Below are 17182 nucleotides of genomic sequence, written 5' to 3'. Positions count from 1 at the left end.
TTCTATGGTGTTGCAAAGAGGAAAATTCTGAATTTAGCAGGCACTGAGCATAAAGCCAAGCCTTGAATCATGAATGACTATGTTTGTATTACTTGTATGCCTCCTAGTGGTCAATGTAAAAATTACAAGACATCTAACTGGTTTTATTTGCTTAATAATAAAACACACCAGATCCCAATCTCAAACATATTGTTTTTTTTGTTTTTTTTTTGTTTTTTTTTAATATGCCTCTTTGATGTGAGGCAATCCCTTCTAATTATGTCAAAAAAAGGGACCAAAGAAATGTATCAGTTATTGTATATTTAGCTGCTCCTGGGAAAGTGGCCTATCATGATAGCTGCATATGTCCCCCACCTCTGCAAAGAACTTTTTTTTTTTTTGCCTGTTATATCTACATGCTGTGACCCCTCCTCATGTCCTCCAACCACATTCGGCTGTATTATTAACATCACTTCACACAGAGAACTAAATGATCCTGCCGTGTGTCTGTGTTTCTTTTTAGTTGCTATGATTCTTAGGATTTCTCTATCTGCCATGGGCTTGTATGTGTTTTCTCTCTTGTTATATACTACTGTACCATCTATGAAACTGTATCACTGAAATTTCCCCATTGTGGGACTATTAAAGGATTATCTTATCTTAATCCATAAATACTGTTGACAGCTCTCACTACTGTATATGCATTTATTATATTGTGTTCATTAACTTTAATGTGATTTGCATAATGTGTGCACTGAAGCATTATGCTGAGATGGCAACCTGTTGTATATGGGACACTACTGACACTGCTTATAGGGGGATTATTCTGTGACTATTTATGGGATCACTTTGATGGTGTTGTTAATGGACAATTGAAACTGAGGTTTAGAAAGAAAAAAGTCAAAATCATAATTCTTAATACAGTTAAAGAATAAACAAGTATGTATTATTAGTATAATAGCACCATTTTCATTTTATTTTTTACAGGTTTACCAGCAAGGAAATGAGGTTTTTTCTCACTTGAACCTTTTTCTGAATGTCACACAACACGTAAAGACTTCTGCATGTATGTCTCAGCAACTAAAACTACTCACGCGTAGTATCAGAGCGGTACAGGGCCTTGTTAATAAGGCATGGAGGCAAGTTAATAATGACACTCAGCTTACTCAAGAAGTATCTTTTCTTCCGTCTGATGCGGTCTCCACTATTTCTTCAGACATCATGGACATTTTTCACAGATTTGTCAAACTGCTTCAGGGAAAAGTAACCTTCCTTTTGAATACTGTATGTGACGTCAGCTAAAGATGATAGCATCTGAACAAATGAACCACCACTAACTGAAGGACATGTGCCTGCATCTTCATATGTGACTTCATATTACACTGGATAGCATATTGACGCTTCACCATCATGTATATATCAGTTTCTTCATAAGACTATAAATCAAATAAAATATTTTATTAATGTAGAGAGGTATTTAACTCACTGGATTCACAAGGCTCACATTAAATACATATGGTGGCACTCAGAACTGGGTGCATTTGTTGGAAAACATATCATAAGCAGAGTCGGATTGGACCTCCGGGGGACCGGGGAATCCCCCAGTGGGCCCCGAGCCTTCACTATTCGTCCTCATTATGGGGGCCTTTATGGGGCCCTACTGGACCTCCAATGCCTTTTTTTAATAGGCAGTGGAGGTTCGGTAAGGCCTCTACTTAGGGCCGGTGTCAGCAAGAGCCAGGGCCCCAACCTCCTGAGGGAACCTCCTGGGCTGCCGGGTGCTGACTGTGTGAGGTGCTAATAAGGGAGAGACACTCCGTGCTGCAGAAAGATGTTCTTGGGCTTAAGGACCTGTGATGACGTCATGTGTGGACGGAGCTACACAGGATCGTACAGTACAGGGTGATGTTACACAGGAAGATAAATCTGCCGGGAACAGTCTGATGGAAGGTGTGGAAAGAAGAGACAGCATGTGTGAGTAAGAGGGGGGAGTGCAGGCTGTGTGAGCAAGAGGGGAAATGGGGGTGCAGGCTGTGTGAGCGAGAGGGGAGATATGGAGGTGCAAGCTGTGTGAGTATGGGGGGGACATGGGGGTGCAGGCTGTGTGAGTAAGGGGGGGGTTCAGGCTCCTGAGGGATGGGCACTGTGAACATATAATAGTGTGTGTGGGTCACTGGTGAGCACATAATACTGTATGGGGGTCACCATGGAGCATGTAATACTGCTTAGGGGTCACTGTGGTGCATGTAATATGTTTGGGGGCCATTGTGGAGCACGTTGTACTGTCCCAGTATTGCTTACATGCAGCGCACTGTGCTGCTTGCTCACCATATTCTTGATAACTGCAGTTGTGGGTACTAAAGCTTTATCACTTTCAAGTATCTGAAATATCACTTTAGCGCCCATAACCGCCACTATCAAGAATTCGCTCTAGGTAGGGGATAGGGGGCCCCGGACAAAAGTTTGCACCCGGGCCCACAAAATCTAGTTACACCAATGGTGACTGCCCTGGGCCCGCCCAGGCGCTGCCATTAATATATCTTACTTTTAACTAGATCAACTGTGCTGATACACAGACGTCCTGCACTTAGACGTAAAGGAGGCGGCGACTCCGGTAATCAGTGGCGTAACTACCGCCATAGCAGCGGAGGCAGCTGCCACAGGGCCCGGGACTTTAGGGGCCCGGTGACAGACGCTACCGCTGCTATCATTATACTCTGGGGTCTTTTCGGACCCCCGAGTATAATGATCGGCGGACCGGGAGAGGTAAGAAACATAAAAAATATGTTACCTACCTCTCCATGATTCTGCCTGACGTCCTTTCTGACGTCTCTGACGACACATGAACCCGGCCTGCGTCCCGGGTCATGTGACGTCAGACGTCATTAAACAAGGACGGCAGAGGAAAGGCAGCGGAGAAGACCTCGTAGGAGCCGGAGACAGGTAAGTAACAGTAGTTTTTTATGTTTTTCTCCCCCTTGTGTCTCCGATTATTATACTTTGGGGTCTGAAAAGACCCCAGAGTATAATAATTGTTAATGGGTGTCCACTATGGGCTATAATACTGTGTGCAGGGGCCACTATGGGGGATAATACTGTGTGCAGGGGCCACTATGGGGGATAATATTGTATGCAGGGGCCACTATGGGGGATAATACTGTGTGCAGGGGCCACTATGGGGGATAATACTGTGTGCAGGGGTCACTATGGGGCATAAAACTGTGTGCAGGGGCCACTATGGGGCATAATACTATGTGCAGGGGCCACTATGGGACATAATACTGTGTGCAGGGGCCACTATGGTGGATAATACTGTGTGCAGGGGCCCCTATGGGGGATAATACTGTGTGCAGGGGCCACTATGGGGGATAATACTGTGTGCAGGGGCCACTATGGGGGATAATACTGTGTGCAGGGGTCACTATGGGGCATAAAACTGTGTGCAGGGGCCACTATGGGGCATAATACTGTGTGCAGGGGCCCCTATGGGGGATAATACTGTGTGTAGGGGTCACTATGGGCTATAATACTGTGTGCAGGGGCCACTATGGGGGATAATACTGTGTGTAGGGGTCACTATGGGGGATAATACTGTGTGCAGGGGCCACTATGGGGGATAATACTGTGTGTAGGGGTCACTATGGGCTATAATACTGTGTGCAGGGGCCACTATGGGGCATAATACTGTGTGCAGGGGCCCCTATGGGGGATAATACTGTGTGCAGGGGCCCCTATGGGGGATAATACTGTGTGCAGGGGCCACTATGGGGCATAATACTGTGTGCAGGGGCCACTATGGGGCATAATACTGTGTGGAGGGGCCCCTATGGGGGACAATACTGTGTGCAGGGGCCACTATGGGGGATAATACTGTGTGCAGGGGCCCCTATGGGGGATAATACTGTGTGCAGAGGCCCCTATGGGGGATAATACTGTGTGCAGGGGCCCCTATGGGGCGTAATACTGTGTGCAGGGGCCACTATGGGGCATAATACTGTGTGGAGGGGTCACTATGGGGGATAATACTGTGTGTAGGGGCCACTATGGGACATAATACTGTGTGCAGGGGTCACTATGGGGTATAATACTGTGTGTAGGGGCCACTATGGGGCATAATACTGTGTGCAGGGGTCACTATGGGGGATAATACTGTGTGCAGGGGCCACTATGGGGCATAATACTGTGTGGAGGGGCCACTATGAGGCATAATACTGTGTGCAGGGGTCACTATGGGGGATAATACTGTGTGCAGGGGCCACTATGGGGCATAATACTGTGTGCAGGGGTCACTATGGGGGATAATACTGTGTGCAGGGGCCACTATGAGGCATAATAGAACGCGCAGAAATGCGTAGGAGGGGGTCAGTCGAGGTCTTCGGTGTCGGTAGGGGGGCCCCATGTCAAAAGTTCGCCACGGGACCCCGCCATTCCTAGCTACGCCACTGCCGGTAATAGTACAAGTGGTTGTTTGGAAGGGGAAATTATAACTACGGGGGGGGGGGGGGGGGGGGGGGGGGTAATTTATATAAGGGTTATTAAGGGACAAGGGGAAGTTATGTTAGGAGGCATTATGAACATAAGGGGGTGGTCATTGATAAAAGGGGTCATTAAGGGTGCAGTATTTGTCATGGGGAATTAGGGGCATACTATGAGGGGGCAATTAATTTAATGAATGTGGCACTTGGGCTTTATTAAGACTAAGGCTAAGGCCTCACGTTGTAAACTGCAACAAAATAGCGCTGCAGGAAAAACTGCAGCAGCAACGCATTGTGTTTTTTTCCCTCAGCGCTTTTCATTGTCTGCTTCCATTACACCTGTAGGGAAACCGCTGGTGTTTTCGTAGGTATAATTGATATGCTGCGATTTCCAAAATGAGGTGTGTTTGTATATTCACAGTATTGAGTTGCGATTAGAGATATCTATATAGTGAGACATAAGCATTCTGTAAACCAAAGTGTTCTCCATGTTCAGACTCATCTGTTACGTGTTACTGTGTGTCATATTTCAGCAGCTATGTGCTGACCATATGCAATAAATCACAAGTGTCAGTGACCTGTAAGTATTTAGCTTGACCAGATATGGTTTTCATATCAGCCATCAGCCTTACAATGGGTTCACCTACATGTAGTGAAGGCCGCCATTTGGCATTTTTGCCATTTGTTGTGTACCTCAGTGATGATGTGTTTAGTGAAGCCAATAATATGGCCCCACTGTGTGTAGATAATCCGTCCGTGTCTTCATTCCCCCATCCCCTTAAAGCTTTCTCTGGTTTGCAAATTTTAACACTAAAATTGTTTCCCTCCAAAATATTAATTCTGCGTGAACTATTCTTGGTCCCATGAAAAATTCTCTGTAATTTAACTAGTCGTATGGTTTGAGCCGCTAAGTGACAAACTGTCCAGAAGTGTGTGGAGTTCTCTTCCCCTCTCAGCAGGAAATCTCAGCATTATATGAAGTGTCATACATTAATATCACCAGACTTGCCTTGTAGGTTGTACAGACTTCCTATTGTCCTGCCACACTAAGACCTCATGCACACAACAAGTATGCCCTATGCCCTATGAAGGGGGGGAGGGGAAGTAGGGGGTACCGATGTTCTGATCTGTTCTGATGATTATAGAGTAGGTCCTATCCTGCTCCGTGACATTGGAATGCAACCCCTTGAATTGAAATCAGTAAGGGACGGAGGGTACTCCAATGTCATCCAAGTGCATTCTGCTATATAATCTCAGACCTGTACATTCAGTTGTGTGCATGAGGCCAGTTACCAGCATTACCAACAATGTGCTGTTTTCAACCTCCGTCTGTGATCATGAGCATTTTTGTGGTTTTGCTTAGCAGTCCAATTTGCCCCAACCATTTCCGTTTGCGGTGGTTCATCTGTGTAATAACACTACACAACAACAACAAAAAACTTTCTGTGGATATCTTGGCATACAATAATCGATCTCACTCAATTTGAACCTGCTGATTTCGAATATGCAAACCGTTTTTCTCTATCACCCTCCATTCTTGAAATATCGACAATTACATTTTATATTTCAATTAATCACTTCAAAACATAAGAAATGTAATTTTTTGCACAAAAACTTGTATTTTAAAAGTTATTGCTACATGAATTTTAAACATGAACATGAACGTGGTTATAGCTACTGAAATTATATATAATATACATAATTGTATGCTAAACAAAAATTCAGTTTGAAGTCTAATATCTGTATAATATGTGCAAAAATTTGTTAAACATGTTCATGGTTTAAATTTCTTGGCTGTGGACTTCCGCTTATACTGATGAGTTAACAAATCATGCTGAAGCGTCCAACGTTAGTCTGCCAACATCGCTGCACTCCACTGACCCTGATAGCGTGACTTTATCACCAAAATGTCCTGGTGGAAGCACTCGCCATGTTCATCGCTGACTGCACCTAGGTTTTCTGGGAAGAAGTCCAGATGTGAGTCGAGTAAATGAATTTTCAGAGACATATTGCAGCCAAGATGTTTGTACGCTCTAATATATTTTTGTACAACATTCACGTAGTCAGCACCTTTCTTATTTCCAAGGAAATTGATTACGACTGACTTGAATGCCACCCGCACATCTTTTTCAGCAGCATTTAGAATGTCTTGAAAGTGTTCATCAGCCATGATTTCTTTTATTTGTTGATCAGAAATAAAACCTGAAATGACGACTAAGTAATAGTCAGCTCATTGGTATTGGTAGGAGATCAGGTATCGAATGTTCTTTCTGGGACTTGAATATCAATGATGACCTGTCAATGAGTGATCAGTGGGGTCCGGGAATGGGGAATCCTAGTAGAGGCCACAAGGTTTGGGTGAGCGCGAGGCCAAGCACAGTGCTGGATAGATCATAGGGGTTGCGCTTGGTTTTGCAGCTCAGCCATATTCATTTGAATGGGACAGAGCTGCTGCTGTACCTTGTGACTGAACGTGACATCATGTCAGACCCTCACAATCAGGAGTTAAGTCCTGAATAAACTCCTAGAAACAGGACATGTCAGCTCTCCTAGCATGTCAATTTATTCAATATTTTAAAATCAGGGGGTTAATATTGGTGAATGTTGTGCCCCTATAAATATAACCCAGTAACTATAGTGAAGTCCCAATATTGGTTCAATCTCTGGAAATATACTGTATGTGTATATACTGTTTCTTAAAGAGGACCAGTCACATCCTCTGACATCGGCAGTATTATATACCACTAGAAAGCTGACAGTGCGCTGAATTCCCGGGTACCGGAGACATTGATACCGTTAGTTTCAGCACCGATATCCCTCCACTGTCAAAAGAGCAGCCTTAGGCTCTATTCACACAGAGTAACGCCAGGCGTCATTTGTGTGTAATTTGTGTGTCTTTTACGGCCGTCATAAAACGTTTACATAGAGTTCCATAGGAAAAGACGTCCGTAAATGACGGCCATAAATTACTGACGTCTTTTCCTATAGAACTCTATGTAAATGTTTTATGACGGCCGTAAAAGACACACAAATTACACACAAATGACGCCTGGCGTTACTCTGTGTGAATGGAGCCTTACTGTGAACGCCCCCCTGACAGCAGAAGGCTATGAAGGAGTATTGTTAGGGGGTCATTCCTCACAGACCAGAGAGGACACTTGGCATTAAGGCCCACCTTTCTGATAGTGGAAGGCTACTAGTGCCAAAACTAATGGCTCTGATATCTCTGGGCACATGCCGGCAAAGCTGACAGTGCGCGATGTGTGAATAAGTTGTAAGTATGATATGAGGTAGACCTGAGCCTCTTAGTAATCTGGGGGCATATCGGAATGTCCCATTTCTGAAGGGAATAAGTGCATGTTTGTTTTTGGGCCGTGAAGACCTATCCCCTCCCCAGGGTTGTGTTCTTGTGTATAATAATAATAATTGTTCTCCACAAAGGAAATAAATTCTATTTATCTCAATAGTTTATTAGCAGTAGAAGAAATACTGAGATACAAGAAGTCACTAGGAGTACCTACAGTCTGTGCAAAGGATTCTGGGAGGCCATCTGTTTCTTGGATGGATTGTTCTTCAACTTCAGAGTCGATGGATTTAGGTAACTCTTCGGATAGTAGGACCTGAGAATCGGTGGGTATAGCCACATATATCACAGGGCTTCCTCCAGTGGGGGCGTTGAATCTTCTCTGCGTGCTTTTCAGATTCTGATTGTTGTATGGAGATAGGTAGAACACGAGAACCCGTGGGTATGGCCACGTGTCCTCCTATGGGGGCGGTGGATCTCATGTTCTTGATCTTCAGATTTTGCAGGGACAGCGTCATGACCATGCTCTGGGACGTTCCTTTCCCCCAATTTAGTAACACTGGGTCTCCTCCTTCCAGTTCTGTAAAAGAGAGAAACCTATCATGTGGCCTCCTCTATCGGCAGATGCCCTATAGTGTACATGTAATACCAGTAGTATATACACAGCAATGTCCCCACACTATATTATACATAGCAGTTAGTATAATCTACAGTATACACAGACTGCTGCTATTATAGGGATAGTACAGATGTGTCCACCCATAACTTAGCTCTAATTTGGATAAGGACTCCAATGTCTCCTGAAACCAATTCAATACAATATCACAACATGACAGCAAAACCCTTGAAAGGCTGCAATTCACAACACAACCACTAGGGGATCACATATAGGAAGATCACAGGATAATATTGTAATGAAAAACTAATCATCTTGTGACCCTCGTACCTGGACCTATATATAGAATCGGTGCAGCACTGTCTATAGCTAGCTGCCATATACTACAGTATATATTATCGTGCATATAGATACCGTGGTATTATAGAGTTTAAAACTGAACTTCTATAGAGAATATTACTAAACCCAAATTTATATATGATGTATATGGCATTGTAGACTTACCAATACTCTTTCCATGTAGGATACAGCGCCTTGTACTCCTCCATCCACGTTTCATTTTGTTGCTGCCGATCACTGTTACGTCTAATAAATGGACAAAGAAATAATTTTATAAACTATAAACCCAGATCGGGGTGTAATGTGAATCCCCCCGGGGCACCCACCAACCATGTGCCGTCTATAACAGTGGTGACTTCTTTTGTTATTGAAGGTGCATCCGATATACAGTCTATGTATAAGGGGAGGTGAGACTACTAACCAGGACTGTATGTTTCTGGCAGGAGCTGCCCCGTCATCCTCATCCAGTCTCCGATCTCCTGATGGGACACTTTGTACGAGTCCTATAATGAAAGTCTATGAGACAAGTTAATGGTAGGTAATTTCAGTAAGTGTCTCTTATATACACAAACATGTGCAGGCGTCCTATAGAGTCTGATGTGAGTAAGGCTCCGCTCAGGATAAAAGGAGGAGGAGAAACTCCATAAATAACAGACGGCTGTCCATGGAGAGCAGAGGAAGGCAAAATGCAGGAGCATCTTCCAGATCCTTTACAAACCTGGAATTTGGTCATCTTCATATGTTCCAGGCTTCTTGTTTGATGCACGGTATAATCGTACTGCATATCTGCTTGGCGCTGCCTCTTCCTGATCCATGTTCCTGGTACTTGAAGTTCTGCTCCTGGTTTTGACTTTTTGCAATGTTTCTGCCTCTATCCATGGATGGCTTCTGTCTGTATCCTGCTATGGTGACCATCTGCCCATACAGTGACCTCCATACTGTAATGTCCTGGGAGCTGCCTCTTGGCCTGTCAAGGTTCCTGTAAACCTTTCATGGCATGTTCTGGTTTCGGGTGAAAGTTCCTGAAGGATACCTACCTGGGGCTGGAGCTCAGCCAATCAGGAAGCTTCAAAGCAGCAATAGAAACCTTGAAAGGAAAACCCTGCAGAACCTTCTACGCCATCAGAAGACAACTGTATCACCTCAAACCACCGGTGAGGGTCTGGATAAAGATATTTAACGCAGTCATCGCTCCGATCCTTCTCTATGGCAGCGAGGTTTGTGGCCCAGCCACCTACCCAGACCAGTCAAAGTGCGATTCCAGCCCAACAGAGACCTTCCAACTGGAGTTCTGCAAGTACCTCCTCAATGTCCACCGCAGCACCTCCAACATGGGATGCCGGGCAGAGCTAGGAAGACTCCCACTATGGCTCACCATGCAGAAGAGGGCGCTATCATTCTGGACACACATACAGGGCAGCAGCCCTGGCTCTTACCACCACCAAGCCTGACTGAGCCACAGAGCCCCGAGAAAAACTGATACCCCCTAACCAAGCATCAGCCATCTGCCAAGCCAAAACCCCCAACATGCCCTGAACAAGGCTCAAATAAAAGGAGTCATTGAGAGAGACAAAGAGTGGTACATCGAGGAATGGAGAAGCGCAATAAATAACTCCAAGAAACTCACTGTGTACCAGTCACTGCAAAGGGACTACACCATCGCCACCTACCTGGAGAGAATACGCCACCCCAAACACAGACAGACCCTGAGCCGGTATAGACTGAGCGCCCACAACCTGGAGATGGAGATGGGGCGACACAGGCAGACGTACAAGCCACGGGAGAACAGACTGTGCCAGCACTGTGACCAGGGGGCCCTAGAAGACGAGGCCCATTTCCTGCTACACTGCACCAAATACTCAGCTGTGAGGGCCGTCTACTTCCAAAGGCTCTCTGCCCACATCCCAGACTTCAGATCTGCAGATGAGAAGAGGAAACTCTACATCCTACTGGGAGAAGAAGAGGCCACTGTGGAAATCGCTGCCCAATATGTGTCCAGCTGTCACCAAGCAAGAGGAAGATGAGACTCCACGGGCTGTTATACCCCAAACCACCCACCCCACCTCCCCATATAGCGGTCACCAACTAAGAGGAAGATGAGACTCCACGGACTGTTATACCCCAAACCACCCCTACCCCCCCCCATACTCTCCCCCTCGACTCTAACCCCCCACCCCTCTTCAACTGTACTAGATTTGGCAATGCCAAATATCTATTCGGACGTGCCAATAAAGCCTATTTGATTTGATTTGATATCTCCTGGATTCTACCCTAGTCACATCCTGCATCCAGTTCTTGGCATCTTCTGGTTCCAAATAAGAGGCCTACCCATAGTCACTTCTCCTAGTGTCTACTGCTTTGAACCAATACCTTCTCCTGGCCACTGCTTCTGGTGTTCTCTTGCTTTTATCCAATACCTTCTCCTGGCCACTGCTCCTGGTGGTCTCCTGCTCCCATGCAAGGCCTTCTCCTGATCGCTACTCCTGGTGGTCTCATGCTTCCATCCAAGGCCTTCTCCTGTCTGCTACTCGTGGTGGTCTCCTGCTTCCATCCAAGGCTTTCTCATTCCTGGTGGTCTCCTGTTTCCATTCAAGGCCTTCTCCTTGTCACTGCTCCTGCTGGTCTCCTGCTTCCATCCAAGATTTTCTCATGATCGCTACTCCTGGTGGTCTCCTGCTTCCATCCAAAGCCTTCTCGCTCCTAGTGGTCTCCTGGTTCCATCCAAGATCTACTACTGGTCCCTGCTATAGGTAATTCCTGGTTCCATCTGAATTCCTACCTCCGGCTCTGCCATCCACTTGTTTCTAAATCCATCTCTGTTACTCCTGTGTTGCCAAGTCCAGGTTTGCTATTCCTTTATTGTGACCATCTTCCTGTAAGTGCTATCATTATATATTGGGGTCTTTTTAGCCCCAGGGAAGGTGCGGGAACACAATAAAGAGTTATACTCACCTTGCCTCACCTCTCCTGCACTCCCTCATAGTCTCTGGCAATGTGTGTTGGTTCCTCGGCTATGCAGCAATGTTGCCTGTGACTCCTGAAGAAATGACCAAAATTCTCTGTGTCACCCTGCAAGTGAATGGAGTTGCCTTTGTTGCAACTTAAAGTCGTAGTTTCTGCGACCTCATGGTCACAGTGCGCCTCCTTACATTACTTCAAGAGTCACAGGGCAGCACAACGATTTTCAGATGACCCCTTGTGCAATGCATTGTATAGTGACACTGCTTTATTGCACTAGTTGTACACTCCTCAGCTTTACTGGCACAATGTGCAGGTGCCTGGAGCCACCCATAATTAAAGTGACAGAGCAATGGATGGGATTACCAGGTCTGGGACCCCAAAATTGGGCTCCTTTCCCTTTTAGCGTGTTAAACTATTGATGGGCTATACAGAATATAGGTTATCAATATCACATTGTGGGGTCAGACACTGGCACCGCCATGATCAGCTGACTGAAGAGACAACAATGTTTGGACAAGCGCTACGTCCCCTTCAGTGCAATTCAGGAGCGGGAATTCAGCCAGACTCCCAAAAAGAAGAAGGCAGGGACGGTTTATGATCACCCCTCCCTTCCCAATCACTCTATACACAGCGCTCTATAATCTTACCAGATCAGCTCCGCAGTACATGCTCGGTGACGTATTCCTTATGAATCAGTCACAGTTCATCAGGTAAATCAGGTAAAAAGAAAATCAAAATTCCCCCAAGGGTCTCTTATAACCTTGTAGGGGAACAATGTGCAAAATAAACATGAAGGCAAAAAAAAAAAAAGATGTAAAAAACCCAGCTTAAAATAAAAAAAAAAAACACGCCCACATCGCAGGTGCTAGCCCTGCCCCCTGTGTCACCTACATAAAAATTACTGGAAAGAGAAAAATATTTTTAAAAAGATTTTAGTAACACCTTGTGCTATTAAAAAAAATGGAAAAACAGATTTTTTTTCTCTAATATTTTTCAAAAAATTTAAAAATAATAGACAGAAAAATAAAGCCCTTTGTTAAAAAAAAAGAACGTAAAAATTATTTAAATAACCAGAACGAAAAAAAAAAAGTCATAGGGTGCATTCACACTGAGTAAACGCTAGCTTATTTTGTAGAGTAAGGGTGCATTCACACTGAGTAAACGCTAGCTTATTTTGTAGAGTAAAATTACACTTGTAAATTTTGCTATTCCATTGACTTCAATGATATTTTTTTACAAGTGTAAAAATACGCCTGTAAAAAATACGCCTGTAAAAATACGCCTGTAAAATGTCATTGAAGTCAATGGGATAGCAAAATTTACAAGTGTAATTTTACTCTACAAAATAAGCTAGCGTTTACTCAGTGTGAATGCACCCTAAAATTACACTTGTAAATTTTGCTATCCCATTGACTTCAATGACATTTTACAGGCGTATTTTTTACAGGCGTATTTTTTACAGGCGTATTTTTTACAGGCGTATTTTTACAGTTGTAAAAAAATATCATTGAAGTCAATGGGATAGCAAAATTTACAAGTGTAATTTTACTCTACAAAATAAGCTAGCGTTTACTCAGTGTGAATGCACCCATAGGGTGCATTCACACTGAGTAAACGCTAGCTTATTTTGTAGAGTAAAATTACACTTGTAAATTTTGCTATCCCATTGACTTCAATTACATTTTACAGGCGTATTTTTACAGGCGTATTTTTACAGGCGTATTTTTTACAGGCGTATTTTTACACTTGTAAAAAAATATCATTAAAGTCAATGGGATAGCAAAATTTACAAGTGTAATTTTACTCTACAAAATAAGCTAGCGTTTACTCAGTGTGAATGCACCCATAGTCTGTAAAACTCCATGCCCCAAAAAACCTTAAACTGTGTCCAGTCACGAACCCAGGAGAAAGATCAGGTCATGAAGTGGTCAATGTAAGGGTGCATTCACACGGAGTAAAATGGAGTGTAATTTGGAGCGTTTACGGAGCGTATACGGAGCGTTTACGGAGCGTTTATGTAAACGCTCCGTATACGCTCCGTAAACGCTCCAAATTACACTCCATTTTACTCCGTGTGAATGCACCCTAAAACCTGAAAAATTCTGGCTCTTGGTATCAGAATAAAAAAAAAAAAATTGCTGCATTCTTAAGGCCTGACCCTACGTAGGGTGTAGAGGGTCCAATTGTTCTGGCCTCTTTAGGGCATTGTCTTTCTTTAGGTCCACTTGGCCACTATTTGTGCTTTGCCTAATCTAAGGCTCCATTTCTTTTTGCACCTTTAGGGCTGGACTTGTTTTAGGCCTCTCTTGGGCATCACCTATTTTTGGCATCTCTAGGTCATTTCTATGGTCCTTGGGCACCATCTATATGTTCCTTATTTGGGCACCTTTTCTTTGGACCTTTTAAATTTTAAATTTATTCACCTTTTAAGAGTTTTGTTTTGGCTACTATAGGCCTCTTCTTTTGACCCCTTTAGGGCTTGACTTATTTTGTTCTAGGATGCCAAGAATTTTACGCCTCACATTTGGGCCCCAGCTTTATTGTCCTCACATGGGCACCATTTTTATGGTCCTCATTCGGCCACCATTCCTTTGGTCCTCACTCGGGCACCATTCCTTTGGTCCTCACTCGGGCACCATTTCCTTGGTCCTCATTCGGGTACCATTTCTTTGGTACACATTTGGGTACCATATTCCTGGTCCTCACTTCTGCACCATTTCTTTTTGTCCTCAGTTGGGCACCATTTTTGTGGAACTCACTTTCTGCACCTTTAGGGCTGGACTTGTTTTAGGCCTCTCTTGGGCATCACCTATTTTTGGCATCTCTAGGTCATTTCTATGGTCCTTGGGCACCATCTATATGTTCCTTATTTGGGTACCTTTTCTTTGGACCTTTTAAATGTTCAATTTTTTCACCCCTTAAGGGATTTGTTTCGGCTACTATAGGCCTCTTCTTCTTTTGACCCCTTTAGGGCTTGACTTATTTTGTTCTAGGACGCCATGAATTTTAGGCCTCTCTTGGGCATCAATTACCATCAGTCACCATTTTATGGTCCTCACTCAGACACCAACTTTATTGTCCTCACTTGGGCACCATTTTTATGGTCCTCACTCGGGCACCATTTCTTTGGTCCTCAATTGGGCACCATTCCTTTGGTCCTCACTCGGGCACCAACTTTATTGTCCTCATTTGGGCACCATTTTTATGGTCCTCACTCGGGCACCATTTCTTTGGTCCTCATTTGGGCACCATTTCCTTGGTCCTCATTTGGGCACCATTCCTTTGGTCCTCACTCGGGCACCATTTCCTTGGTCCTCATTCGGGTACCATTTCTTTGGTATACATTTGGGTACCATATTCCTGGTACTCACTTCTGCACCATTTCTTTTGGTCCTCAGTTGGGCACCATTTTTGTGGTTCTCCCTTGGGCACCATTTTTGTGGAACTCACTCGGACACCAATTTTCTGTCTGCTCTGCTAAAATGCTCCACGTGTTTAGGTCTTTCTGTTTTTCTTTTAGCCTTTGACTTGTTTTAGCTTTTCTGGGGAACCAGGTCTCTCTTGGGCTTCATTTTGGCCTCTTGAGGTCACCATTTCTGTGGTTCTCATGTGGGTATTATTGCTTTGGAGGGGTTGTTACGCATACAGGTCATTAAAATGAGATGCATAGAGGTCTGAAAGCTGACTATCCCAACAGTCAGCTGCCCAGTCTGTCAGATCTGCACAGTGTATGGAGCAATGTTTGCCAATTCTGCAGAATTTTTTGGTAGGCTCCCCTATATATAGGTAGAACACCCAGACAAGTCAGATGCCATCCTGATTTCAACTCTATATGCATAATCCTCAGGATACTAATAGAGTTGAACCCAATGGTGAAGCAGAGAGTCATTTCCTCCTGCTCCACCATTCACCCCCCTTGGTCACTGTGGCCATTGGACTAAACTCAGCAGTAACCTCAAAATATTGACAGCAAGGAATGGAGCAGATCTGCTCCAGGATAATGGGCAATGTGAGTGTTATTATTAATTTTTGTCATTTTTCTTTGTATAGAGGGCACTAAAAGGGCATTTTACTGTATATGTGAAAGTGGGAGCACAAGGGGGCTCTTTACAGTGTGGGGGCTACAAAGAGACATTATACTGCATGGGGTTAATAAGGGGTCATTATACTGTTTGGGGGCTACTAAGGTGAAATTGCACTGTGAGGAGGACACAAAGTGAGTAATATACCACGTTATGGGCACTAACAGGTCAGTATACTGTAAGAAGGCCACTTAGGAGACATTATACTTGTGAGGGACACAAAAGGGGCATGATACTTCTGGGGCCACACAGGGGGCATTATCCTGTGTGTGAAGCCCTTATGGATTCATATACTGTTTTGGGCCATGAAAGGAACATTATCCTGTGTGGGGACACTAAAGGGGCATATAATGTGTGAGGTCCACTTTGGGGGCATAATATTGTGTGAGGATCAATAATGGGGCATTATACTGGGTGGGGAATACAAATGGGGCATTATACTGTTATACTTTTCTTAAGGTTGGCCAATACCACTGTGTGGGGACACAAAGGAACTGGGTGGGATTAAAGGGCTCATGGGCAGGGTAGTGTCTCATAAATAAACTATGGAGGTTTTGTGCAGCAGTCGTGTGTTAAATATGGAGGGGGCAGAACAGGGAACCTGGCATTTTACCATACAAAACTGTGCAGCATGTTGCGTTATCTTGCCTACATTTTTGAACTAAATAAGGAATGTGGAATGTAAATAGGGGAATGGCCTGATATGAAAAAGGGACAAGGCTCCCTACCATGGCTGGCAATAGTCCCTATGTAGCCAGAAGCAGACAGCTCCATACACTGTGTAGTGGCCGGGCAGCATTATTACAGCTCGACATATGCAAAAATGGGAGCTGAGCAGCAGTACCAGAATCACCTATCAATATCTAATCTTGGACAACCCCTTTAACCCCGTCCCATTGTGCACCGTCGTATTATAGTTAGCGCTCATCTTTGTAATAGTACAGGGCTGCAATGCTGTGGACACAGGAGCTGTTACACAGTCGAGGCTCAGTACTAGCCACCTCGGCTAGTTAAAAAAAAAAGTTCAAAAAGTTTAAAGTTTTTGCTTGGCAACTTTTTTCATCACCTTCCAAAATTTATGTTTTTATTCCTCTGTCCCCATAGCTATGTGAGGGTTTATTCTTTGCATGACAATTTGTACATTCGTTTGCCACCATACTGGGGTACAGATAATGTTTTGATCAGCTTTTATTTATGTTTTTTGGGGGTCCATGTGAAATAACACACATTTCCATCCTAATTTTTTGCATTTTGTTTTTGCGGCATTCACTCTGCACTAAAAATAACATGGCAGCTTTGTCCAGCGGCTCATATTGCCGTAGCCATAGAGCCCCTGATGATTGCTATCCGCTCACACCCTGATATTAAGGATTCAATTCGTTTCCCTGATTTTTGGTTTCCAGACTAGGGATAAATATTAATCTCT

At 44.2% G+C, this 17182-nt stretch overlaps 1 protein-coding gene across 1 annotated transcript in view; it reads left to right on the top strand.

Moving 5' to 3' along the window:
• LOC142198511 (uncharacterized) overlaps window positions 1-5922 on the top strand; it is a 29601-nt gene extending 23679 nt beyond the window's left edge. Inside the window, exons 5-6 of the mRNA XM_075269544.1 lie at window positions 967-1242; window positions 5818-5922. Coding sequence (XP_075125645.1) covers window positions 967-1242; window positions 5818-5922 — 381 coding nt within the window. The remainder of the gene's footprint in view (window positions 1-966; window positions 1243-5817) is intronic.
• Window positions 5923-17182: the final 11260 nt, after the last annotated feature.

Source organism: Leptodactylus fuscus, chromosome 3, assembly GCF_031893055.1.
Source record: "Leptodactylus fuscus isolate aLepFus1 chromosome 3, aLepFus1.hap2, whole genome shotgun sequence".
NCBI lineage: Eukaryota > Metazoa > Chordata > Amphibia > Anura > Leptodactylidae > Leptodactylus > Leptodactylus fuscus.
Note: the sequence above shows the minus strand (reverse complement) of the source record. Positions and strands in the feature narration are given on the sequence as shown.